The sequence below is a fragment of the Stegodyphus dumicola genome, chromosome 7 (assembly GCF_044657685.1).
Source record: "Stegodyphus dumicola isolate Sdum_Otavi_A_Nest chromosome 7, ASM4465768v1".
Taxonomy (NCBI): domain Eukaryota; kingdom Metazoa; phylum Arthropoda; class Arachnida; order Araneae; family Eresidae; genus Stegodyphus; species Stegodyphus dumicola.
In genome coordinates, this window is record NC_140774.1 from 207,294,874 (window position 1) to 207,322,167 (window position 27,294).

The 27,294-nt window shown below is 33.3% G+C and overlaps 1 protein-coding gene across 11 annotated transcripts in view; it reads right to left on the reverse strand.

Moving 5' to 3' along the window:
* LOC146996616 (inositol polyphosphate-5-phosphatase A-like) overlaps window positions 1–27,294 on the reverse strand; it is a 206,280-nt gene that overhangs the window by 73,549 nt on the left and 105,437 nt on the right. For 7 of the 11 annotated variants that reach the window (XM_085821288.1, XM_085821287.1, XM_085821286.1 and 4 more), the window contains one exon: window positions 19,642–19,671. The exons of the other annotated variants lie outside the window; for them this stretch is intronic. In XM_085821288.1, the coding sequence (XP_085677414.1) occupies window positions 19,642–19,671 (30 nt within the window). The remainder of the gene's footprint in view (window positions 1–19,641; window positions 19,672–27,294) is intronic. 11 annotated transcript variants of the gene reach the window in all.

The following is a 27,294-nucleotide window of genomic DNA, read 5'->3' on the forward strand; positions in this document are numbered from 1 at the left end:
TCGCAGATACCACACTTGGAGAAAAAATGGTTAGCTTTGATCCTGATAATGCCACTGATATTACAGCCACAATTTTCCACTGGTAGATATCCCAATACTTGTGGCCAGATAGCGCACTTTAGATAGTATAAAATTGACTGTGACCAAATAGCATAAAATTAATCTGGGAAACAAAAACAAAACAAAATCATAGGATACTTATAATACAGATATTTAAGTCACACTACAGAGCATACCTAAAAACAAGAGATCCTTTTCAGATCACATCAGATAGCCGATTTGTATAATATTTGGTACTAGCAATAATAGCTTAATACTTATGATTAAGAACAGGTACCATATATACCTGCGCATAAGTCGATCCCCCCGACTTTTGAGAAAAATAAATTTGCCACCGCTGATAAACAGCATGCCAATGTACTTGATAAAATTACACTCGCACTTTAGCAAATTTTTGCTTATTTCCATTTTAGCACATGATAAGCACGATGCAGTCGAAACATATCCCAAATCAAAAGGGAAGGTTTCCTTAAAATTACATATGGTTTTTAAAACCATAGATTTTGAAACCAATCAGTCATTAGGGTGTTGTCCATTCAACCATTTTTCTGGAAGCAAACATGAACACATGCTGGAAATGCTGTCAAATGCTGCACAAACAAATTTAATAAAAAACTAATAAATAAAATGGAAAGAATAAATAATTTTTTTTTTCTGTACGAACGATAACGATATATGTATGTGTGTGTGTGATTATGGCAAAGCCTCAAGGGCTATCTGCCTAAAGGGAGGGATGCCTTTCGTGGAGGACTTTCTAAGGGGAACTGGCTCATATACACGTTACACATGGGGAAAACCACGAAAACGCCCATGCAGCCAGCCCATTCACGGGATTCGAACCTCGGACCAAACTACCAGTGTTCAGCGACTTTACCGCTCGGCCGCTGGTGGGCCTAACGATACATGTAATAATCAAGTTTGCTGATGTGTCATCGATCAGTGACGGCAGATCTTCTTTTCTTTTCTTTTTTTTTCTTTTTAAAGGTTTTGCGTATAAGTCGACCCCCTACTTCAAAGTTTGATTTTTTTCCTTAAAATTGTCAACTTATACAGCATTTAAACTAAAAATTACCTTGTCATAGACATTAGTCAAATGTGAAAAGGACAATTTTATTATTTGTCACTCACTGTATTAACAATGGGTGGAGATTATAAAATCATGCAATCTTTTTCAAATTACTTTTTTTACTTATTTATTATGCCATCATAAAAGTGATAAGATGGCATGAAGGATCACAGGAATTACTGTAACAGAAAGTTACAAAAAAACATTTTGATAAACAATATTGTTTGTGCTTGAATGTTCAATTCATTGTTAAAGAAAAAATTAAATCATGAATCATAAATTAATCGTGAAGAATTATGAGTTATCAGTAAAGAAAATTCACTGTCTCTTATAACAGTAATGATAATCTACCTAGAGAATATTTTTAAAAGCTACACTAATTCAAAACCAAGAAACAGGCTCCACATATGCATATTGTGTAAAGATGATCAAATCAAAATAGTTTAGAATTTGTAGAATGAAAGATTATATTTGTTTCTTTCTTACTTAGAGATTACCATTACCCTAAGACAGATTCTGTGCTAATGCTGATAAAGCAAGCAAGCATCTCCAATAAAACCCAAATTTATCTACTCTTCACACAAATTTTTAAAAAATTTTGAAAACTTAAATGATGCCATGGATCTATTATACTCATACCTTTTTAAAAAGACCACAACTGCTAACTATAAGGTATTCAACAATATGTTGACAAACTTAGCATACATCAGATAAATGCTCACAATTAGATTATAAAGCTCATTTTACTTTTTGCCATGAATACACATTTTAAAATGACACTTTTAAGAGCATATACGAAGGCTCCTACCGATATGAAATTGACAATTTTAATTGATAACTATTTGACAAAAGCGTAAAAGCGTAACTGCCAACACTTTTTTTTACTACAAAGATACACTTTTACAGCACACACAAAGGCTCCTACTGATTTGAAATTGACAAGTTTTAATTGATATATATTCTACAAAAGCACAAATTGCTAATGTTTTTTCGTTACAAAGATACAGCAAATATGTAAAAACAATTTTTAAAAAAAGGTATGAGTTTTTTTAAAATAAGAAAAACATTCACTTTATATGGTATAGTAAGCATTTAATAAGTTTAATACTGTCTTCAAAATAAATAATACCTGCAAGGTAACAAAAATCATATTGATTTTTGCCATATCTACTCTTGAAGCTGAATTTTTACTGATTGTCATCAACTAATTAATGTTTTGTTCAAGAGATAAACATAGAATGCATATACATATATATTTTCATTAAAGCATGGTCAGGATTGTTTTATACATTTTGAAATGCTATAACATGAAAATAATTTTTAAGCAAATGCCAAAGTACATTCATTGTATATGGATAATTAATGGGGTAGTAACATATTTATCTCATTTTTCCACTTCCCTTAACCATTATACAATTAAAGCGGATAAAATTCCTCATTTTAAAACTTAGATCCGAGCTGCTTTATTGTGATCAATATGCCCTATAGTAATACAAATAACAGACATTTTTCTTACTATCCTTTCTTTATTATGAAAAAGAGATCCTTGTTACCTTGCATCATGTATAGGGCTGGTGCTGCAGATGATTTAACAAACAGAAAATGGTTATGGAGATAAATAAAAGAAATTTTCATGTCAAAGATACATTTTGCGCTGTATGACCTGTCACCACAGCTGTGGATAAAATCAAACGATGATTAATAGCACCTCTCATTTGATAACTAGTGAGAATGATGAGACACTTAATATTAATACCATTATGGTTTTGAGTCATATATGAAAGACTGGAAGCTCATTATTTTGGTACTACACTGCTGGCCATTAAAATTGCAACATGAGGAAGGAATGATCTGACGAACGTCAAAGGAAGAAGTTGGAATGTGCAAATCATTAGTATTTCAGCACATTTAGACGATGCAGGAGGGAGAAAAGACATCTGAAGCACAGCATAAAAGAAAAGTTATGTAGTGGATTTCTCATTCGGAAAGTGCTTTGTAAGGTTGGAGTTTGCTCAGAATATCATGTTATCCTCGGATAAGAAGAGGAAATGCTTACCTGCAAGTTTCGAAATTCGATAGAGGCAGGATCGTTGCCTGTCAAGAGTGTAGATTATCGTTCTGTGATATCACCGGTTGCACTGGTCGACATCCAACCACTGTCATGCGAATATGGAATCAATAAAGTGCTGAGGATCATACTGAACAGCATGCAGGATCTCAATGCCCTCCCATGACTAATGCCAGAAAGAACAGACATATTGTGAGGTAAGCCCTGCAAAACTGTATGACCACATCACGGACCATTAGTCAGGAAATGGGCAAGTTTGTAGCACGCCCAGTATCAGCTCATAAGGTGCGTTGACGTTATCAGCAGCGTGGACTATCAGGAGGGTGACCATTACTTCGCTTCCTTTGACAAAGTAGCATAGAGACAGACAGCGACAGGTGCACCAAATGACAAAGCTGGCTACAGGAGTGGCACAATGTCACCTTTCCAAATGAGTGCCGGTTCTATGTGCAGTATTTTGATGACCGTATACGTGTCTGGAGGGTCCCAGGAGCCTGCATGTCATCTGCTTGCATTTGATATCGACATAGAGGTTCTGCACCTGGTGTGACGGCTTGGGCAGCCATTTGGTACACGACACGCACATCTCTAGTTCGGATGGATGATAATTTCAATGCAGATGGGTACATTTCTGACTTTTTACGTCCAGTGGTTGTGCCCTATCTTCAAGACCCCTAAACAGTATATTCCATATATTCCTAAGCAATATATAGTAAAGATAATGCAAGACCACATGTTGCATGTCATGTTCGGACCTTCCTCGATACACAGGGTATTTGATTGCTACCCTGGCCTGCACAGTCTCCAGATCTGTCACCCACTGAAAACGTTTGGTCATGGCTAAATGAGAGACTGGCCCACCACCTCTCTCCAGCTAATACAATTGATGAAATGTGGCATAGACATGAAGCAGCATGGAATGAGTTGTCCATTTCTGTATTCTCAGCTCCATGCCTAATGGTTTAAAGGCCGTTTTAGCTGCCCGGTATGGCAGCTGTTTCTACTAAGTTTGCAACCCTGTAAACCTCCAATGTGCGTACATATTTAATCATTTTGTCTTCATACCACACTGTTTACATGCAATCTTTTTTGCATTTGCTTTCCTTCATGGTGTTGCAATTTTAATGGCCAGCATTGCACATTAATTGAATAATCAAAAATTTAGTGTTATTTGTCTGTGCAAGGTTTCATTACTTAAATGCAATGAAAATTAGTTTTTCCTCAAACAACTCATCACTGGAAATGAAAAGTAGACTTTACAATGTTAGTAAAAAAAAAAAAAAAAAAGATGGTCAAACCCAAGACGACCAACACAGGTGATCTCAAGGGCTGTTTTGCAGCCAAAGAAAATTCTTTTCTCTCCCTCTCTAGTGACAATAGAAAGAAGTCATATAATACAAGTTGCTCTCCAGCTAAATTTTTATTCCATTAAACACTGCCTATAATCAGAAAAAATGAACAAAGTCACTGAGAGGAAGAGGTCAGTTATTGCCAACAGAATAGGTACTGGAGTTCCACCATGACATAGACAAACTACATATTTGTATGAAGACTTGGCAAAAATTTTTATACTGATGTTTTAGTTCACCCATCATATTAACCCAGATCTTCAGCTTTCAGAGTACTATCTGTATATAGCTCTGCAAAATGCTTTTAATGGTTTAAAATTATCAGATTTAAATTTCTGTAAAAACACTTGAAGTAAATTTTAGGGAAAAGGCAAGAAAATAGAAAAAAAAAAAAAAAAAAAAAAGGAGGGAAGGAAGTAATCACCAAAAAATTAATTACATTAATCAATTGGGTCAGTGCCATGAATTCTACAAACAAGGTACATTTCAGCAATAAGAAAACTGGACGAAAATCACTGATAAAAATGCTTACAAAATCCATTATGTGTAATACAAAATTTAGAAATTTTAAAAACACTAAAAAATTGGGACAAATATATGTTACAACCTAGCAGCTATGACAAAGCATGTAAAAGACTATCTACCTATAAAAAAAAATAAAAAAAAAAAAAAGGAAGAAAGTCATTATGGAGGATTTTTTTTTTAAGGAACACTGGCTTGTATTTATGCTTCACCTATGGATAGCCATGAAAACAATTTAGTTTTTTCCAGTACAAAGTAAATTTCATATAGCACATAAAACCCAATCAAAAACCAAACTATTATTAATGTCCTATGGTTTTTTTTCCACACTGTCGTTGATCTGTATTAATAGCACTAAATAGATGGAAATATGTAAAACTCATTAAGTCATTATATATGGACGTTTAATCCATGAAACAAAATAAGGACAGAAAAGTCAAAACTCATGGACTGCACTGCATAAAAAAATTCACACTATAGGCTGACTTTTACAGATGATGTCGATTTTAAAACTTAATTTTAAAAGCTTTCATACTTTGGCTGTAGTAGCCGCCCAAGCAGTATACTGGGTATGGGAGTCAACTGCGATACTGAAGAGCCCGGGTTCGAATGCCGGAGAAGGCATGGATGTAAATTGTCTGTCCCCTCATAGGAGGCAATGGTGGCCACCTAATAGGAGCCTCCATAGTAAAATGGTCACCACTTCTGGCCTTAGAAGTCGCCAATGCTGATAAGGCAAGTGCCTGCCATTCGAAGGGGGTAACTTTGGCTGTAGTCACACATTCACACAAAAAAACAGTCTCTAAAAATATATAAACAAATACTACGAAACTCAATAACTAATTCTTGATGCTTATCAGAACAAAAAGAGGAAAAATATTGTGTTAGAAGTATTTATCAGTAAAAGAGCAGTAGAATGTTTATTAAACATTAAACAACACTTTAAAGAAATTTAAGGAATCATCTTTATAACAGCAAAAGATCTGATCACAGAAATCAAGAAAAATTAAAAGACTGAAATTCTAAAATTATATGCATAAAATCAATGATCCCTTTCAACTTAAATACTACAGTAACCTTATTACAGAATGTACGCAATTCATTCATTGTCTGTCTGGCAGTTTAGTCTCCTATGTGTCATCTTTTAAGTGCCCCAAAATGGTTAATTTCTAGCATTCTAATATGATGAACTAATTACTGATTCAAATTACTTGTTATCCCATACATTCGGTAATAAATATTTTCCATGATTATCATTAATACAATAATTATTTGTTCTATCTCAGATAGAAAAAATAATTTAGAATTGCAGAACAATATAAGAAATTTCACATATTTAACTACAAATATTTTTTGCTCTTTTCAATCTATGCAAAATTTATAAATTATTATTTCCAAGTATGATCATTTTAAAATTACAATGCTGTTAAATCCAAATTCTAAAATTATTATGGCCTATGAAACTGCAAAGCTTCACTACATCAAATCTCACACAATTAGCACCAGCTCAAAATTTTTTTTCTTTCCATAAAGCCATTTACATGACACACACTAAGTTCTGCATTCCAATCTGAAATTTATGAACATTATGAACTAATGTTTGTAACTTACATAATTTTAACTCGTATCATAATTTTAATTCCAAAATAAGCATTTTATGTACAGAGTAATAGAAAAGATACAACAGATCAACTTAAAATTGCATGATATGCAAATAATCATGAAAGGCAATAAATTAATAGCAGTACACATATATGCCATTTATGTACCTCAGAAATACTGATTGGAAGCACTGTACATGGGTAGAACAAAGAGCTACTGTTAAGTTTCGGATTTGTGTTTTTCATTGCTCCTGTGCATAGGCAGCTTAAACTAGATCCTGTTAAGAAATATGGCTGCCATAAAAAAGATTTCCAACATTAACGGCTAGAAATCTATGGCATATTGAAACTGAAAACTACCTTTTGAGAAACTAACATTTGTGTTAAGATAGACTATTTGCATAGTGATGCAAACATGAGGAAAAATGGACTCAATGAAGTGAAAAATCACAACAGCTGAATCATATGAAAGACCATGATAATGGACATACTATATGCATAGTTAATTACTGGACAGTACTGCCACAACTCAAGTATTAGAAAAACTTGATGTACTGCAAAGCAACCAGTTACTGCACATATAGTTGAACACTGACATACCACTGGGAAATTTTTGCCAGGTACCCATTACTTCAGAATGCATATCATAGGTCTCTGAGACTGCTATGAGACCCTAGACTATTGCATATGATGGGATCAATGACATATAAAATTTTCATATGAATCCCCTCTGTAGCACCATGATGCCAACCAACGGTAGAACAGGGACAGACAGAGTAAGTCCCACATTACATATCAGAGTACCAATCCATCATCTAGCATTATGGTATAAGATGCCACTGGTTTCCAATTCTCACTGCACCGGATAACCACCATTACATATCTGAAGTGTAGCAGCCTGTTGTTCTTTCTCAGGCCATGCATTCACTAGATGTATCACCTAATAAATGCATCTGGTCATGATAGCACAGCACAGACCAATCTTAGCTACAGCAGATGAAACCTGATAACATACCAAAACTACTGAGTTGCATACCTCAAATACATAATGAACATAATTTCCCTTCTGTACTGGGATACAGAACGGCAGTTACCACCACTTACAGTGGCAATGCACTAGACTGACTTCTTTACATTAAATGTCAAACTAAGCAGCAATTATTTCTTTTTCATATAAAATAATATCTGTATTAAACATAAGGAGTTCATGGCTTTTTTTGTTACATAATACTGCACTTTTTCATGTGTGTATTTGTATATGCCACGAAAAAGTGAGCACCAGTAAGCCTAGCTGAATGTTACAATATTTAATTCTACAATTCTAATTCAAAGCAAAAGGATCAAATTATAAACACAAACAAATTCCTAATTCAAGACAAAAGGACAAATTGCAAACAAAAATTATGAAGATAAACAGGAAGACAAGGAATGACAAACTGTCCGCATTTCAAGTTTTGTCATCCTATAAATTAAATGCCATCAAATTAAGCTAGAGTTAGTTAGCAGGTTCACTTTTACTTATTTCCTACTTTTAATCCTACAGCAGCTCTGCACACAATATTTTTTTTAAGATATTAATATGTCTTTCATTTACTTATATATATATTGTTACGAATTTGGTATTTAAAAAAGCTAATGTTAGTTCAATTACAAATTAAATGATTTTATTTCTCGCGCAGTGCAGCGCGTGACGAATATTAAAAGAAAGCTAAGCCGTAAAATTGAAATTACAAGAGCGCGTGCATTAAATAAATAAATATCTCTTTTCGATTTCGAGAAAGTACTGGAAAATTCTAGCGCGTGATTTTAAAATCTTATAAAAGGAGGAAAACATCTCAGTTTGTAGTAGTTGCTTAGTTTGTTGTTGTTTAGAAAACTGCTCTTGTTGATTGTAGCGAATTCGCGGATTAGCGTTCTTTAGCTGTTTTTAATTGCGTTCTATTGGACATTTGAGTAGTTAAAAGATAACTACTGTGAGATATTGTAATACTGCATGATAATTTGAGAAAATTTAAGCATTTTTGTTGTGATAATAATAAATTTTTTTTGTTCATTTTTCATCGGACTTGTGCATTCATTTCATAACGAACCCGTACGCACGCAACAATTTTTGGTGGCAGCGGTGGGATTTGAATGCCAATAACAAGAGCGATGGAAGAGCAATTAAGGCAGTTAATATCAGCCTTTGCCTCATTTAAAGAAGAAATTAAAGAGGAAATGAAATTGGGCCAGGAATCCGTTAAGGAAGAAATGAAATTGGGCCAGGAATCCGTTAAGGAAGAAATGAAATTGGGCCAGGAATCCGTTAAGGACGAAATGAAAGCCGTTCAAGCTGGTCAAGAAGAAATGAAAAGAGAAATTACTTGCATAATAGAAAATAAATTTGAAGCTATGGAAGGCAGAATTGACGCAGTTGAAAATAAAGTTGGACATATTGAAGAAAAAGTTTCTTCCGTAAAAGATCATATTGAAGAAAGAGTTTCTTCGGTGAAAGAAGAAATAGAAGAAAGAGTTTCTTCTGTAAAAGAACATATAGAAGGGAGAGTTTCTGCTGTGGAGGAACGAATTGAAGGAAGAGTTTGTGCCGTCCAACACCAAATCGAACAACAAATTGATGAGAGAGTTTCTGCAGTTGCCAAAGAAATGGATACTTTAAAGAAATTCGTAGCGTCGGCAGGGAGCAGGAGTGATGATTTTAAATTCTTACCAATGCCTGCTCGTCCACCTCTGAAGCTATCCACATATGATGGGAAGACCTACTGGCAGGTGTATAAGAGACAATTTTCTATCGTGACGGATGCGAATGGATGGGATTCCCAAGCTAAGGCCTGTCATCTCGCCGCTTCTCTAAGAGCCGACGCAGCGGATATCCTTCAGACTCTTCCCGAAAACAAAAGGTTAGATTTCGAAGCTCTATCCGGCGCTTTGGAGCTGCGCTTCGGCGGGAAATGTTTAAAAGACTACAGCAGGCTCCAATTAAAATCTCGTCAACAGCAGCCTACCGAAACACTTCAGGAGCTCGCCGCGGATGTTGAAAGGCTGTCCCATCTCGCCTTTTCGGAATGCCCGACAGAAACAAGGGAAATCCTGTCCTTACAATACTTTATCGACGGCATCCGAGATACTGAAATACAGAAAGCTCTTCGAATGGCAGATGTAAAGGACATAAAAAGCGCTCTGTTGTACGCCATGAAGTTCGAGGCAGCCCAGCAAGCAACTAGTAGAGATCGCTACCCAGTTAGAGCTGTGCGAGTCCATGAGCCAGTGGATCAACTGATGGCTCGTTTAGATGATTTAGCCAGACAAGTCGAAGATTTGATACGGAGTAGGAGCGAGAAGAAAGTGGCTCTAAGGTGTTGGAGATGTGGTAGTGAAGGTCACCTAAGACGGAATTGCAGAACACCCCAGGGTACGGAATATAAAGCAGATGATTTTACCAGACAAGTCAATGGCTTGAGACGGAACAGAAGTGAAAAGAAACTAATTCTAAAGTGCTGGAACTGTGGAGTTGAAGGCCACATACGAAGAAACTGCAGAACACCCCGAGGTACGGAAAATAAGACCATTTCCCAGCAACAACGCAGTAAACAAATTAGTGACCATATCGAGGAACGGAGGTTGCCAGATAGTGAAAAACCTTGTTTTAAAGCTCTTAAAATTTATACAGTGAGTGGCAACAATAACGGACTGTCCATCAATGGGAATATCGATGGAGTTCCTTGCAGTATGATCATTGACACAGGAGCTAATGTTACCATCATTAGGAAAGATTTAGCTGAACAATTTAAAGATAAACTTATTTGGACGCCATCCTGTGTTACCCTTCAGACTGCGTCTGGTGACAAGATCGACATAACTGGGAAGTTAAACGTAAACATCACGTTTGGAAGTGCCGCCTACCATCACACGGCATATGTGGCGGATATTACAGATCCATGCATACTCAGATTGGACTTTTTAAGGAAATACAATTTTTCCTTAGACTTGAAAAACAACAAACTGCTTTCAGGATCTAAAGACATGACTATCCATCCTAAGAAGGGATCCTCACCTGGAAATGCCGACGCTTTGTCCGAAAGAACCAGCTCGAGAAACAGCCGAAATCATGCTAGGTTCGAAAAGAAACACCAGACTACCAGCTATTCTCCATCTCAGATGCTCTTCGGTCGAGACCTTCGTCTGCCTTGTGACCGCCTGTTTCATCGCCGTACGGATGCACCTTCATCGTCTGAGGAACACATCCAAGATGTCAAGGCCCGTTTTGAAGTGATGCACCGTTCCGCACGAAAGCGAGTGAACTTGGCGACGGAGAAAGTGAAGACCAGATACAACACGAGAGCTGCTGGACATAGATCCAACGAAGGAGACAAGGTGTGGTTGTGGAACCCGATTTGACGAAAAGGAGTCAGGCCTGATTTACAGTCACCTAAACAGGCTAAATGACGTCATGGTTCGGATCCGTGAGTCTTCGAACTCTTACGACAGGTTAGCTCATTACTATGGCCATAGTACATAACGTAAATAATTGTAAATAGTATAAGACCATGGTCCGTTTTGTTTAAATGTGTATTTGATTTGTTTTATGTATTTCATTTATTGTTCATGTTGTTTATTATTGTAATGTAATGCTTATTAATGCATTTATGCCACAGTTGTAAGTTTAGCTTCCTGTCCAGGGATTGTACTGCCCGGGACGTGCAGTCCTTGGGAAGGGGGCAGTGTTACGAATTTGGTATTTAAAAAGCTAATGTTAGTTCAATTACAAATTAAATGATTTTATTTCTCGCGCAGTGCAGCGCGTGACGAATATTAAAAGAAAGCTAAGCCGTAAAATTGAAATTACAAGAGCGCGTGCATTAAATAAATAAATATCTCTTTTCGATTTCGAGAAAGTACTGGAAAATTCTAGCGCGTGATTTTAAAATCTTATAAAAGGAGGAAAACATCTCAGTTTGTAGTAGTTGCTTAGTTTGTTGTTGTTTAGAAAACTGCTCTTGTTGATTGTAGCGAATTCGCGGATTAGCGTTCTTTAGCTGTTTTTAATTGCGTTCTATTGGACATTTGAGTAGTTAAAAGATAACTACTGTGAGATATTGTAATACTGCATGATAATTTGAGAAAATTTAAGCTTTTTTGTTGTGATAATAATAAATTTTTTTTTGTTCATTTTTCATCGGACTTGTGCATTCATTTCATAACGAACCCATACGCACGCAACAATATAAATAATTAAAGAAAGGAGAACAAACTAAAGAAAGGAGAACAAATTAAAAAAGACCTTTGTGGTCAAGAACTTTTGTGCATTGAGCTGCAAAATTTAGAAAACAAGTTAAAAGAATAGTCTTAGTGCTTCCGCTAAAAAGTAGCTTAGATACTGCGGTTACAGTGAAACAAATTTTAACATACGGAAAATAAAGTGCAATTAAGTGTAAACATTATTATCACTAGAATATTTACAAATAAAATTCAAATCTAATTGTAAGTGAAATGTTGATCAAGGTAAGGCAAATTTTAAACAATAGAATAAAAGTGTGATATAAGACTTAAGCAAAAATACAAAAACAAAAAAGCGGTAAATGGTAAATTAGCCCAATTCGAATCTCATTACCGACCCTTCAGGGGAAATTATATAATGATATTCGAATCCAGCTAATTCCATAACGCATTTCGTCGAAACAGACAACTGAAACTATACACGAAACTCTTCTTGAATATTAACTGAAAAACTTAGTTAAAAACTTTAGTGTCAATTCTCTGTTCCATTTCCTGACGCGTCTGCTTGAAAAAACACATTAAGGTGTAAGAAAAACTATACATAATGGCCTGGTTAGGTAAATGTACAAAATAAAATAAATAGCGATTTGCTATTAGTAAAAAAATACAAGATTTTTAGGAAGGACCTACTAGCTTGTAGAGTTTAAACTTTGTGAACGTAGTTAAGAAATTAAAATAAAAAGCGAAGAAGACTATATATATATACACACTATATATATAAATTTTTAAAAAGTTAAATTATAAACAAATAGCCAAATTTTTTTCAAATAAATTTTAAACAAAATTTTAAACAAAAATTATTTTTTAAATAATAAATAAAAATACATTATAATAAATAAAAAATATATAAATCGATGAAAATTTAGCAGGTGAATGAACAGTCAATATTTGAGACTGAGATCTGAATGAATATTAATTTTTAGACCTAAAAATTCAAACAGCAGAAAATACATGAAAATTAAAAATGAATACAATTGTTTTATCAATGTTAGACCTGAACATCGTCAGGATGTATGTGAGCTTAACACTGATACAATTACCATACCCAGTCTACTAGATATGTTTCTGTTCATCCCAAATTAGCATAGGTTTCAAAATTAATTATTTTAAAATTATTTGTACCTCTAAAATTTAAAAAACGCTACCCTACATACCATGCCTGCTAAAAAAATGTAAATACAATAATATAAACAACATTCAAAATAAAAATTCAAGGCATCAAAAAATACCTGTTGGATCACATGTATAAAAGTGAACAAAACTTCTCGCAAAAACAAAACTTCTCACAAGAAAACAATAAACAATTGTGTAAGTGCCTACTGAAATATAAATAATCTGGAATTATAACAATGTTAAAAATTGGCATCAAAATACAAAAATACAATTACAAAAAAAGGCGAAGAATTAATTAAAATTTATCAAGCAGTAGCTACTTCTAAATGACTGCTGAAAAGAATGTAGGCGGAAAGTCAGAGTAAGGTTATTATAGACGACAATAAAAATACTTTCTCACCTCATTCCTCCTCGCGGTTTAAAAAATTGGCTTTATTATGTAAAAGAATATTTATAGTCTGTAGAGGAAGCCAGCTTTTTTTCAGTAGTTTCTTAAAAATAATTAGGAATTTGATTATTGCCCACTTACTTGTGAAAGTAATAAAATTTCCTGTTGCTATTGCTCAACTTATGTGCAAATATTATTGATACGAACTAATTGATAATAAATAGTATTTTCTACAGCCTTTTTGAGATGTTACTGCTCCATTTAATTAACTTAATTGAATAAAAGTTAATCTCACTTCTTGATAATTAAAAATGCCAAGATTCAGAAAATTAACAGTCAGGTTTGCTCCGAGTTAGTGTTACTAAGATACGAAAAGCAAATACTGCTAGACTGGATATGATTAAAATTGTTGAAAGTAACAAAAAAGAAAGTAATGCGAGTGAAAGAAATCTGGGTCAGATAAGGTAACTGTATCAATAGGCTTACCTACTGACAATGCTCGGATCTGACAGTGATAAAATGACCATACCAATTTCAATTTTGATGTATTTTTGAATTTTTTAGAGTTAAAAATTTAAAACATAATGTTCGTTCAGATGTCACTCTCAGCCAAAGACTACTGACTATTATTCATTCAACTTCTAAATTTGCATCTATTTTTATATTTTTCGTTTCATACAATAATTACTTTTGTTTGCAATTTATTATTTAAAAAAAATACTTATTTGATTATAACTTAACATGTTTAAGTAATTTATGTCAATCTTAGCAGCAAATGCACAGGGTTCTAGGTTTGACAGTCATTCTTGCAATTTGCTTTTTTCAATTTTATATTAGTTTGTATCTGAGTAAGCAACTTAATATATTCTTTTATTATTATCTATTACTCTTATTTTAATAATTCAAGGACTTTCCGATTTTGAATTAATCTATTACTTTCAGGCAAAACTGAGGTTTCAAGTTTTTCCTTCATAAATCTTGACTGTAATTAAGGTTAGCCCCCTTTTTACTTTTATCATCTTGCTGATTTGAAATATAGGAATGTAAAAATTCCAATTGTTTAACATACAGACAGACATAATGCCCCACCAGCTAATCCAACTTGGTGAGAAAAAGCAGTCTGAAAAACATCTAATTGTATTTACTCTATTACTTGTAACAAATGTAGTAAGGTTTGTATAGGACAGACTAAAAACAATCAAGAATAAACAACTACAGATCTCGCATTAAAATGAATTGCTTGCATCAGCTCATACTTCTCAGGCCACAGTAGAAATAGAACATTTTAAAACACACAGTTTCACTGATATTTCAATTAAAATTTTAGATTTTATTCCTAATCTAAAAATTAGGCTTTTCAGAAAATCTGCACATTTTAAAAAACAGGGACTTAACACTTATCTTAATAAATGTACTTTATATTTTAATCATACTACTTATGGAAGATTTAATATTTTCAGTAAAAACGCTCTTAGAAGAACTAGATGAGGCAAAAAGACTACAAACAAAATACTAGTGGTTAATGTTAATAAACTTCAACTTAAGTTCATTAATTTATTTAATACTGAGATTTCACTTTAAAAAGTGTCACATTACTGCACACATTTACATTATCACAACTTCAATAGTACTTCATAGGTACTTTCAATAATTTTTCTGATATTAAAGACTTTGTATTAGATTTTATAATACTTAAATTTCAAAGTAACAGAAAGATGATGACCATGAATTTCTCTCTTATTAACTTTCTACATCTTGCCTTCAATAGAATAAATTTAAAAAAAAGGTTTAAAACATCACAATATCTTTTCCCACAACAGATTCCAGGACTCACGTCTGTTTCAACTACCCCCCCCCCAAAAAAAAAACGGCTTTCCAACCATCAGGAACTGAACTGAAAAGCAACTTGATACTGCAATGATGTAGTTCCCCCCCTTCTTGTATGGATTCTCCCAATAAACACATTATTACTGGTAATTTTGATATAGTTGGAAGATTATTTTTTAAGGCAGCTTATGAAACAGAGTACTAAATTTACGCCAGTTAGTTGGCTCAGTTAATAAGTCATTATGCATTAAAAATGTTGAAGATAATACAGATGACTTCATTTTAAGAACCAGCTTCAAGCTTTGCCTACCTACTCAAACCTTTATGGAATGGAAACATATATTAAACAATGGCAAAACAGCACTGTCTAAGCAGCAAAGTTCTGAAAGTTTTTACCTCTTGCAAGAACTCAAAAAAAATTTCTACTCTTAGGGCTAAATTTTTTATAACTAAAAACAAAGTCGGTAATAATTTCAGCATCATTTGTAACAGCTCTCTTGATGAAAGCGAACTTAAACAAGCAGTTACTTATGGTGTTGCTAAAAGTAACAAAAGAGCAATTATTAATAATAAACATCATGCTTTTCACAGAACACTAAAATTATTTCTTAATTCTGATTTCAGTAGATTTTCTAACTTATATGCACTGCTTAAGTTCCAAAAGAGCTCAGTCAACTTCAGATTTATTCCTAATGGCACGAGGAACTATAAGGAGGGATATGACTACATTTTTTTCTCTTAAATTCAAGCAGATTTGTAAACTTAATTTAAAAAATGTAAACAAAGAAAAACACTTCAATTGCATCATTTATAACAACCATCATGTGATTAAAATTGTAAAAGAGCAATATACTTAATATCAATTGCTATGACTTTGGGAACCTTTATACACCACAGCCAATGAAAAAAAATTTATACCAGTCTATTAGAATTACCAATGTTACAGATACGTAAAAGTTTAGATACTATTACCTGGAAGGTATATCTCCACTGCTCTCTTTTTCACAATTACATTTAGTTCCGAGATACTACTTTTCTGCAAATTAATGGCATCTTTATGGGAATGAATTATTCTACTCAAATATGTAACCTTTACTTATTTACTAAAAAGTAGAGATTTCTATAGATATATTGAGGATATCATTCTTTCAACAATTTTAACTTCATCAAATCTAGCAATATTTAGCCTTCCTGTCTTAAATTTAAGACAAACTGAGATTCATCAGTTTGACCAGCTGTCGATTTTCTGGATCTTAACATTTTTAATTACCAAAAGAAGTCACATTACTTGACAAAAGAGATTTCGACTTTAATTCTATTAAGCTACTTAATCGGAACAGTACATCTCCAAAAAGGTTATAGGAAATACTATTTATAATCAACTAGCTTGTATAAAAGATATTTTAAGGGAAGTCAACATACCAGAAATTCTATTGTTTTCACAAACATTCGCCAATAATCAAGTTAATAAATATGTTTAAAAATAATTAAAACTGAAAAAAAGCTGGCATCATCTATGAACTGCGATTTTTTTTTTAACATAATGAAGCCCTTTTTTTTTTAACATAATGAAGCCCTTTTTTAAAGGAAGAATGAGGTGAATGGGTGAGGAACTACTTTTAGTACGTAAAATTTGTAAAATATGTAATTTACTGTAAATTTGTATTTTTATTTCTACCATTATGGCTGTAACTTTGACTAATGGGGACATTTCAAATTTTCTGAAAGTTGCCACTGCAGCCAAAATAACACAAAGAGCTGTTAGTCTGTTCTATTTTTCTTTTTCTTAATTTTTAATTTAAGTTTTTATAGCAACTATTTCATTAATATTATTTGGCGAGATTAAAGGCTGCTCTGAGTTCAGATAATTTTCCCATCCACATTCTTTCCAACATTCATTTAGAAGTACCTACTGCTTGAGTAAGTTTTAATTGATTCATATGATTTTTGTAATTAGACTGAAATATTGATTAACAAATTTGCTGCCGATCAGCATTAAGTTTTGAAAATATGTGCTAGTACTGGCATGGAGTGAAGGTTAGAAACTAGTTGTCAATGTATGTAGTTTGGAATGAAGACAAAGTTCCATTTCATGCAAAGACCATACACGAATAACATTCAGAAATTAGTTTGTAGGAATATCATTGTAACTGTCTTATAACATATTTATTTATAATATATATATATATATATATTTGTTTGTGGCATAGTTTCATTCAAAAATAATGCATATTATTGTTACTAATTTTGATTCATTTTTAAATACCTTGTGCCAGGGTTCATGCAGCATTGCAAAAATAAATTTACCTTTAGTGCCAATCACACACTGGTGTGCAGTCATAAAATTCTATGCTTAAAGGCTTAGCAATCAATATAGTAGACATAATAATCTTTTGTTACCTCTTTTAAATCATATTTCTCATAAAGTTGGCATATGGGTACAATCTATTTCTATCACACAGCATTAACTATCAACATAACCTCACATGACCAGCAGTGAAAGTGTTAATGTTTATTGAATTCCAGATTTTTTATACTTAATTTTATGACTGCATTTACCACTTATATATTTACTGTGTTTATAGTTTTCCTGTAAAAAGTGTTGCTTTTGTCCACTTTGCCATTTTTATGCATACGACCCAACCGAAATTTTCTGATGCTTTGAATTTTCATTTTGAATGTAGTTTATACTATTGTATATATGCTTCTCTGGCTGGCCATATATGTAGGGATAGAGTCTTTAAATTTTCAGACATAAAAATGGTTTTTAAAAATGGTAAATATTACATTTTAAAGCCTCAGCCAATTTGGGATTAACAGAAACATATCTAATAGGCCAGGTATGATGATTGTATAGGTGTTATATCTACCTACCTCCTGACAATGTTCAGGTCTGGCAGTGAAAAAAATCAACATATTAATTTTTAATTTTCATTTATTTTAATCATGTAATTTATTAGTTCAAAAAAATTTGCATACGTGGTAATAATTTAACATTTTAAAGTAATGTACGTCAATTTTAGCAGCAAATGCACAAGATAATAATTCTCAAAGTCATTCTTGCAATTTGCTTTTGTCAGTTTTATATTAATTTGTGTGTTGTGTATGTGAGTGCACATGCATGTACATTTATATATGTGTGTGTGTTTACACAAGAAACAAAACCAAATGCTGGGTATTGGTGACTGGAAGAAAGCATTACTCATTGCAGAGTATCAGTAGCATGGCCATCACCTTGAATCTTGTTTGAAATTTTTAGCAGAGTATCAGTAAAAAGAAACAGTACAAACAGAAATGGGAACAGCAGCAACATAACAAAATCCTTCCATCATTTATAATGCCAATCTCATTTGAGTCCCAGACTTCAGGGCTACTTTAGATCAGATAGAAGGGAAAAAAGTAACAGGCACACAACAGCCAAATTGTGTCAACTTAAGATACTTATTCCTTTTAAAAAATAAGGTATGAAAAAATTAAATGCAATATAAGGTATTTGAAAATTCTAAAAAATTTTAACTACAATTCTTGCATCACATACCTCCATTTTGATTTACAAAGTTCATCGACAAGTCACGATAGATACCATAATAATCATACTCTTCAACAAGTAGCACTTTCACCACTCAAGACCTAAATTTGAGTTAGATTCCTGCAATGACTGTTGAAATAGATGTTATTAGGTTTTTCAAATCATATTATACTTAGAAAGAAAATAACTATAATAATACTGAAATGCCATTAGCTTAAAACTTTTTTTTTAATGTGAAAGGGTATGTACAACAGACATTTCTCTGTCAATTAATGTAATTATCTTGCAATATCATTTTTATTAAAAGGCTTGTGTTACAATATGTAGTTTCCTATTAATACCTATAGTTAATAAAAATCAAAACTTCAATTTGTGTATAAAACAACAAATAATTCTCACTGTGTTTTTTTGCACTGCAACTTTGTGAATGTAACCCCCCCAACCCCCCAAAAAATATCTTTGATAAACTACAAAAAATTTGATAATGCACTAATTATCAGGTTAGCGAGGGAATACTATATATTAGATTAAGCATAAATAGTTGCAAATCTCCGACTAATCTTGATGCAGAATAGAAAGTAATACAAAGCAAAAATTATGCAAATATTTTTCATGTGTATTATATAGAACTAAAGAAAAATCCAGCAACAATAACAACAAATGATGAAAGTTGGAATATATCATTTCTTCCTTTAAAAAATAAATTAAGAAAAAATCATAATAGCATAATGCAGATGACACATGCAAGCAGCAGGGAAAAGAAACTTTTACAAATTTACTACACATGCAACATAAGTGGCAAATGATAGAAATTCTTAATAAACAATTGTAAAAAGTTTCACACTTCTGTAGATGATATTGGAGCAGACAGTTTCTAGAAAGAGTAAACATGTAACATATAAATCATAATGAAAAATACACAGCATGCAAACAAGCTTTATATCAAACAAGTTTTGATTTAAAAAAAATAATAATATAACATCATATTAAATGAGGGAAAAAAAAAAAAAAAAAAAAAAAAAAAAAGAAACTGAACATACTATAAAATATCCCACTTACGAATCTAAAACTCAACCTTGAAATATATTTATTCATCAACAATTACCTAAAGCATTCAAACTTGCATTAACTACCAATCAGAGTTTAGCAATTATATTACTTAAAAACATGCTAGGGAAATCTATAATGCTTGAAATTAAATGAAATATCAACTCCCCTCCCAAAAAAATTCTCTCATTCATTAGTATCATCATGAAATACTATATGGTTCTCAGGAAAGAATAAACATCCTATAAATTATAAAATGCTAAAAATAGTCTTGCATTTAAAATTAGCATAGAAGTCAATTTAGTATATCAAAAGTAAGTCACTACTTCACTTTAATCATTGATTTAAGACACAAATATTGATGGTACAGTAGGAAGTAGTATCTACAATGACAAGCATTTTAATAAACAAGGCAAGTGCATTAAATTGGAAAAATGACACTGCAAAAAAATAAATGTAAGATTCTAGGCAAAATTCATCCGCCCTTTATAATATTTTTGCTTAGTGTCTCACTTTGAAGTTCAAAGTCATATACTAAACTAAAGAAATTTGGGTACTTCTTCGATATAGCGACCCCCGAGATTGAATCGCCAATCAACTAAGATTTCTTGCCAGAATCTGGCTACGAGTTCTGACACTTCACAAAACGATCATATATCAGCTTTGGGTGCATGTTTTTATACCTCGCCACGTAATCGTATATTATTAGCTGCAAGAGCAAAAATGCACCATGCTGCATTTTTGCTCTTGCAGCCTGTTCTTACATTATTCCTTTCTGATGAGGTTTTTGAATTCACACTGTTTATTTTAAAATACATCCATTGCATTTTTTTTTTTTTTTTTTTTTTTTGTGAATATCACATTAACATTCTTTAATTTACCAAGTAATGAGGAAGATGCCATATCATTTTTCAAGAAAGAGGTTTTTTACCTGATAAACGAGTATGCAAAAATGGCCACAACATGAAATTTTATGTTAACGATGAAACCATTTGGAGATGCAATGTTAAAAATTGCAAAAAGAAGAAGGGCCTCCACATTGAAAATTTGTTCAGTAGTTCCAGAATATTATTTGTCACTGCTATTAGATTTAGGAATTCTTGGGCAGAGGAGCTGATGTCCATGAAACTGTATAACAAACAACTTAATATGGGTGACAGCTCAATAAGTGCTGCAGTTGAACAGCTGAACAGGAGCTGCAGTTTACTGGAATAATTACATGAGAGAAAATAATAATAACAAAGATTTTTAAAAAACATGCTTATGAGTATTTTTGTAATATATAATCTGTTGTTTATTTTTACATTCACATTTCATGAGCATGGAGAAATTATAGTTGAAATCTCGGCACAAATCTAAAATCACTAAACATGATCGAAGCCGCTGTAACAAAGTACTAAAATTTGATTATCAAGTAATGCATCACAGAAATGCATAGTATTAAGCAATGCATCATGTAATGCGGAATAAGTAATCCACTTATAAATGGTTTTTGAATGGAAATGTTTAATTTAAAAATATGAGATTTAAAAGGAAACACTTAAAATACAGCAGTCCGGTATTAACTATGCTGCAGCTTCACCTTGTTAGTTGTGCGTTATTATAACACTTATTAAAATGATTAATTTACAGGTGTATTTCCTTTTCTTCTGTATTATCAGTCTTTATACCCTAAATTAAGTCATATATCAAAGATAAATTAGACTCTGTTACTTTAAAACAGATCTCTCAAAGCAACTTATTGTCTCCTCTAGCTTCTCCAGTAATCATGGCAACATCTAAATATATATTCAAGATCCTATCTAAATATATTCAAGATCCTATCACTTTACTTCAATTTAACCATTTGCGCTACGACGAAACTCCACAGTTGCGGTGACATGCACTACAATATAACAAGCGGTAAAGTGTCTCATTTACGCCGCTTTGCATCTGCGAGTGCAATCCAGAGCTGTAACTCGAGAAATAAACAATCTCGTTGTTAGGCGACATGTGCACCACGTTATTTTCACTTTTGCGATAAATGCCTATCGATGTGGTGTTCATGTCGCATGCGGTTTGAGACAAAAGCATCTCGACATGCGTGGCATGTCTTTTTAGCGCAAGTGGTTAATGTGTTTCAGTTCTAGCTTAAGTCAAATTACATTACACAAAATTCTGAATTATTCCCGCAATCAAACATATTTCAAGACATCATATGTTTTCCACAAGAAAATAAATATCCCAAATTCTGTTCTTTTGATTCTATAGAAACATGTTAAACACATTTATAATGGCTATTAGAAAAATCTGGATTTATTATAAAGTCATATATTAAAATCTAATAGCAGTGTTCAAACAGCAAAATGTAAAGATTTCGTCCACTTAACAATTTTTCACGTAATGTATGAAATCAAAAAATTCAAGCAAGTACTACAATAAACTAACTTTACAACTCCCATTTATGCATAATAAATTGCCATATTTTATATCCATTTAAGCAGATATTCTTCTATATAATTAATCATGATTTTGACAAGGCTGTGAAGAATAAATTATTAGGCATTTAAGTTTAAATACCAGTTACATTTTTAAATAAGATCAAATTCTCATCAACTCTATTTCTAGAATGTTAAATAATTCAAATTAAAAGGCAAATTGCTTTATATACAATTGTGTTTTCTCAAAACTTTTGCCTTCTCAAGATTTAGAAAACCCTGAATTAGTAATTTATTTCTCAAGAATCTCATGCTTTTAACAAATTGCTTCAGTTAAAAACTAAACAAGTCTGCACTGATGTATGTAATAATACATAGCACTAGAAACATAGTAACAGTAATAATATAACAGCAATGCTTCAAATGTTGATAACTTTTTAAATGATAGCAGGTTAAATAAATTTAAAACAAAGATTTTATGCTTTACTTTCTTGCAGCCCTTTAAAAACTGAGTAACAGTGAGATCAGGTGAAAGATAAATTAATCTTATTCTTCATGCGATAATAACACTTGTCAAGCTGTATGGATAAAAATACGCCATAGCATAAGGCAAGCATCCAAATTTTTGGACAAACTCTGCTTAAGACATTCCTAACATTTACAGAGAAATATGCTTAAAAATAATAGGAAAGGGTGAAGTGCACAAAAAATCGTAGAATACAGAAACAGAAAATATTATTATATTTTACATTTATTCAATCAGTAGTTATATTACAAATATATAACAAGTTATGTTTTTCAGTTGCTGACAATTTTTACATAAAGCGTCTATTGCTTTATCTGCTAAACAGGTCCTGTGTTTAGATACAAAAATTCCAGAAATGGAAAAAATTTTCACATTTTGTGTTGACATTAATTTTATCCACTATGGTGTATTTCTCAGCATTTTCAAATCTCACAGTCATCTACAATATGTTTCTGGTATAGAAAGCTTCTCTAACTTCCCTACCCATACACTGACATCTACATCAAAAACAAACCCTTGCAGTCTTAATAAAACTCTGCAGCAGCATAAATATTATAACACTAACAAATATTTATACAAAAAGCAACCTCAAGAGATGTAACTAGGCAACTGGTAGGTGTGTGAAATTTTATTTTACACTTCATCAGCACCTTCTCCAAAATCCTGGATAGATATGATTGCATTCAGCCGCAATACAAATCTTGCTTTTTAAAGCAATTTATGGTTATGCTTAATGTTATATCATTCTCTGAAGCTCATTCAAATCTCACATCATCAAAAAGTCTGAGCATAAATAAGAAAATCTTAGATTTCCTTCCTACATCATTCAGTATTTTTTCGATATTTTATTTTTAAGTACCGTAATTTCCGGAAGAAACGCTGCAGCGTTTACGTGTTTAAAACTTAAATTTTCAGCGTGTGCGGCATTTCTACCCATGCGGCGTTTAGGTGTACTAAATATAAAATATTTCCTATGATGGTCATTGTACATAGTTTGGATGGCCTTGTCATTGTGCATAGACTGGTGCTGTTCCCACACAAAAGACCACTCAGTTGATTTTTGCGAACGTTATTTTGTTTACCTTCTTTCCCTTGAACGGATCTACATGCCTTATTCACCCTAAATAAGATCTCAGAAAAATAACATTCTTCCCCCTTTCAAATCAACCATCTCATCAGTTTGAATAGTCTCTCTCCTCTGCCATTCGATGAATCTTCCAGTACCCATCCTCTCCCCACCCCTGCCTTTTCTGCAATTTTTTTCAAAGGTGGATACAACTCCACCTGGCCTTGCAATAATGAACTCTGACATATTTCCCCTTCAGCATGAATCAATTTTTCTTGGCATTCTGCCAGATACAGATCCCATCAGTTTGGGTACAAGTACTTGTTGGATAGTTTTTAAGTAAGAAGAGAGTGGAAAATTTGTGAAAATGTCACCTAAACGGCACAGAAGCTATACTGCTGGTTTTAAGCTTAATGTAATTTCACGTGCTGAGCAAATTGGAAATCGAGCAACAGCTCGAGAGTTTGAAGTTGACGAGAGTTGTATTCGACGTTGGAAGACTGAAAAAGAACTTTAAAATATGCCACAACAGAAACGAGCGTAAGAAGTGATACTGTAAAGTGGCCGAATCTAGAGGACGACCTTGAAAACTGGAAAAAGGAGCAACGAGGAAAGGGAATGTAAAAGCTGTAAAAATTCGCTTACAAGCAAAATTTATAGCAAAACGAATGAATATAATGATTTCAAAGGAGGTGTAGCAGATTTATGAAAAGAAAAAATATTTCTGTGCCTACTAGAACAACAGTCGGGCAACAATTACCAATGGACTGGCAGGATAAAAAGGCATCTTTTCTAAAAATATGTGACAGATATTATTGACAAAAAAAAACTTCTTCGGTCACAGATGGATGAAACGCCGTTAGCTTTCAACTCTCCTGCAAACAGAAGTGTTGATGAAACTGGTGCAAAAACCGTATCTGTGCTTACGACGGGGCATGAAATAACGTCATTTACATGTGTGTTAGAATGTGCCACAAACGGTGACAAGCTAAAGCCGATGATCATTTTTAAACAAAAGACTATTCCGAAGAGAGATTTTCCTAATGACGTAATTATTTGTGCAAACGAGAACGGCTGAATGTTCGAAACAATCATGCATGAGCGGCTACAAAAAGTTTGGCAGTGTCGTATGGGATCTTTTTTCCAACCAAAAGGGTTATTGATAATGGATTCCATGGGTGCTCATTTACTTGAGTCAGTGAAAACCAGATGTCAAAAATTGTCTACGACTGAAGCAATAATTCCTGATGGTTTGACAAAAATCTTACAACAGTTAGATTTATCAGGTAATAAATCCTTCAAAGCTGAAGTCCGAAAGCGGTGGGAGTGTTGGATGAGTGAAGGATTGCATACGTATACCAAAAGCGATAAAATGTGTAGAGCATCTTATGAAGAAGTTGCAAAGTGGGTAGGAAGTGCGTGGAAATCGGTAAAAACATTGTCAATAATAGCAAGGTTCAAAGAAGCTGAAATTATATCCTTAGATAAACAGACTGTAAACCAAGAGGATGAATGTGATGATCTGGAAGACTTGGACTTACCATGCTGTTTGGTATTCAGTTACTAGTATTTAAAAAAAAAAAATTAATGAAATTTAAAAGCCAGGCCAATGATGCATGATCCCATGTGGAGCAGGAATTTTCTGCTGCAGAGACAATAATGGAAATGTCTTATGGCCTTAACTATGGCAAGCAACTCTTTCCTGGTCACACAGTAATTATTCTCCTGTTTAGATAACTACTTGCTCTATTAGGTCCCAAAATGTTTTCGGCTGTTAATTTCTTGGGACAAAACAGTACCGATACTTTCATTGCTTGCATTTGTGTTGCGAATAAATGGTTTGTTGAGCTGAGAATATGTGTTAGGATTGGAACAGATGTTAGAACCTCCTTCAGGTTGTTAAATGTATCCTCACATTTTTTTGTCCCCGGAAACTTTTGCTTGCTGTCTGTCAGCTTGTGAAGCGGTCTTGCGATATACGAATAGTCCTTCACAAATCTCCTATAGTAGATGCAAAGACCCAGGAAACTTCTCAGCTGATGCACATTTTCGGGGTGTCTCTAACCTTCAACTGCTGAAACATTTTCTGGATCCGTACTCACACTTTCGGCAGAGATGACACGTCCAAAGTAAGTCATTTCTAGTTTGAATAATTTGCATTTGGCGGGACTCAACTTTAGACAGGCTTCCTTCACTTTCTGAAATACCTTTCTAAGATTTTCTAAATGTTCTTGAAAACTCTTCCCGACGATGATGATCATCCAGGTATATCAGACAAGCATCACATGAAAGACCTCTCAGCACAGTCTCCATGAGGCATTTGAATGTCGCTAACGCATTACATAATCCAAGCGGTGTCCAAGAATATCATCAATTCTAGGAAGAAGGCAGCTGTATTTCTTCGCAACTTCGTTTAACTGGAGATAGTCAACACAAAATCTGGTTGAACCATCTTTCTTTCTGATGAGGACGATGGGAGATGCTCATGCACTTACTGAAGGCTCAATGAATTCGCTTTCTTGCATGTCCTTTAAAAGTGCTCTTACCTCTTCCTATTCAGCAATTGGTAGACGTCTTGGATGTTGCTTGATTTGTGGATGATCCCTGATATCAATTCTATGCTGTGTCAAATTGGTTCGACCCACATCAGAAGATATCTTGAAATTCTTGAATGACATGGTCGGCAGTACTCCTCTGTTCATCGCTTAATTTTACATTCTACAGTAACTCCAATGTCATGTTCTCTGAAGATGCGGATTCTGGAGAGTTACTGTTCCATTTAATGCTGATCACTGGAGTACATTCTACAACCACTTCATCTTTCCTAACAACTCTTGCCTTATCAGTTACATAGGCAAATCTCACTGGGACAACAGTTCTCGACAGGTTGACGAGTGCTGGGGCTACTAGTACCTATTTCGGGGTGTTACAGTTCTTTTCCACAATGCACAGAATGAGAGACCATAACTTTGTAACTTAGATTTTTCTAGTTATTTTGTTCACATATGATTTGTTTATATAGATACTTATTTATTGCATTGATTAATTAGATTTTGAGAAATACTTTTGGATAATATTGAAAAGGCTAAGGCAAAGCGAATGAAAATAAAGAACCAAGAGCCTTTAAATATAAAAATGAAAAAACAAGATTTCTACAAGGCCTTTCAAGAAATAGAGAAATATGACTGCGCTTGCAAGACACCTCTTTTGGAACTTATAAAAATCTATCCTGAAAAGTTAAAAGAAGTAGTCCTAACAGTAACAGTCTTCTTCCTACTCAAGTTAGTGTGGAAAGACTCTTCTCAGCTCTCAAGTTTATCAAATCGGATCTAAAAGTCTCATGTCCAGAAATTAATCCATGAACCATTATGCAGTCCAGAAATAATTGTCACTGTTTTTGGAATACAGAGGGAAAATACGCAATAAGTTCTGAATAAGCAA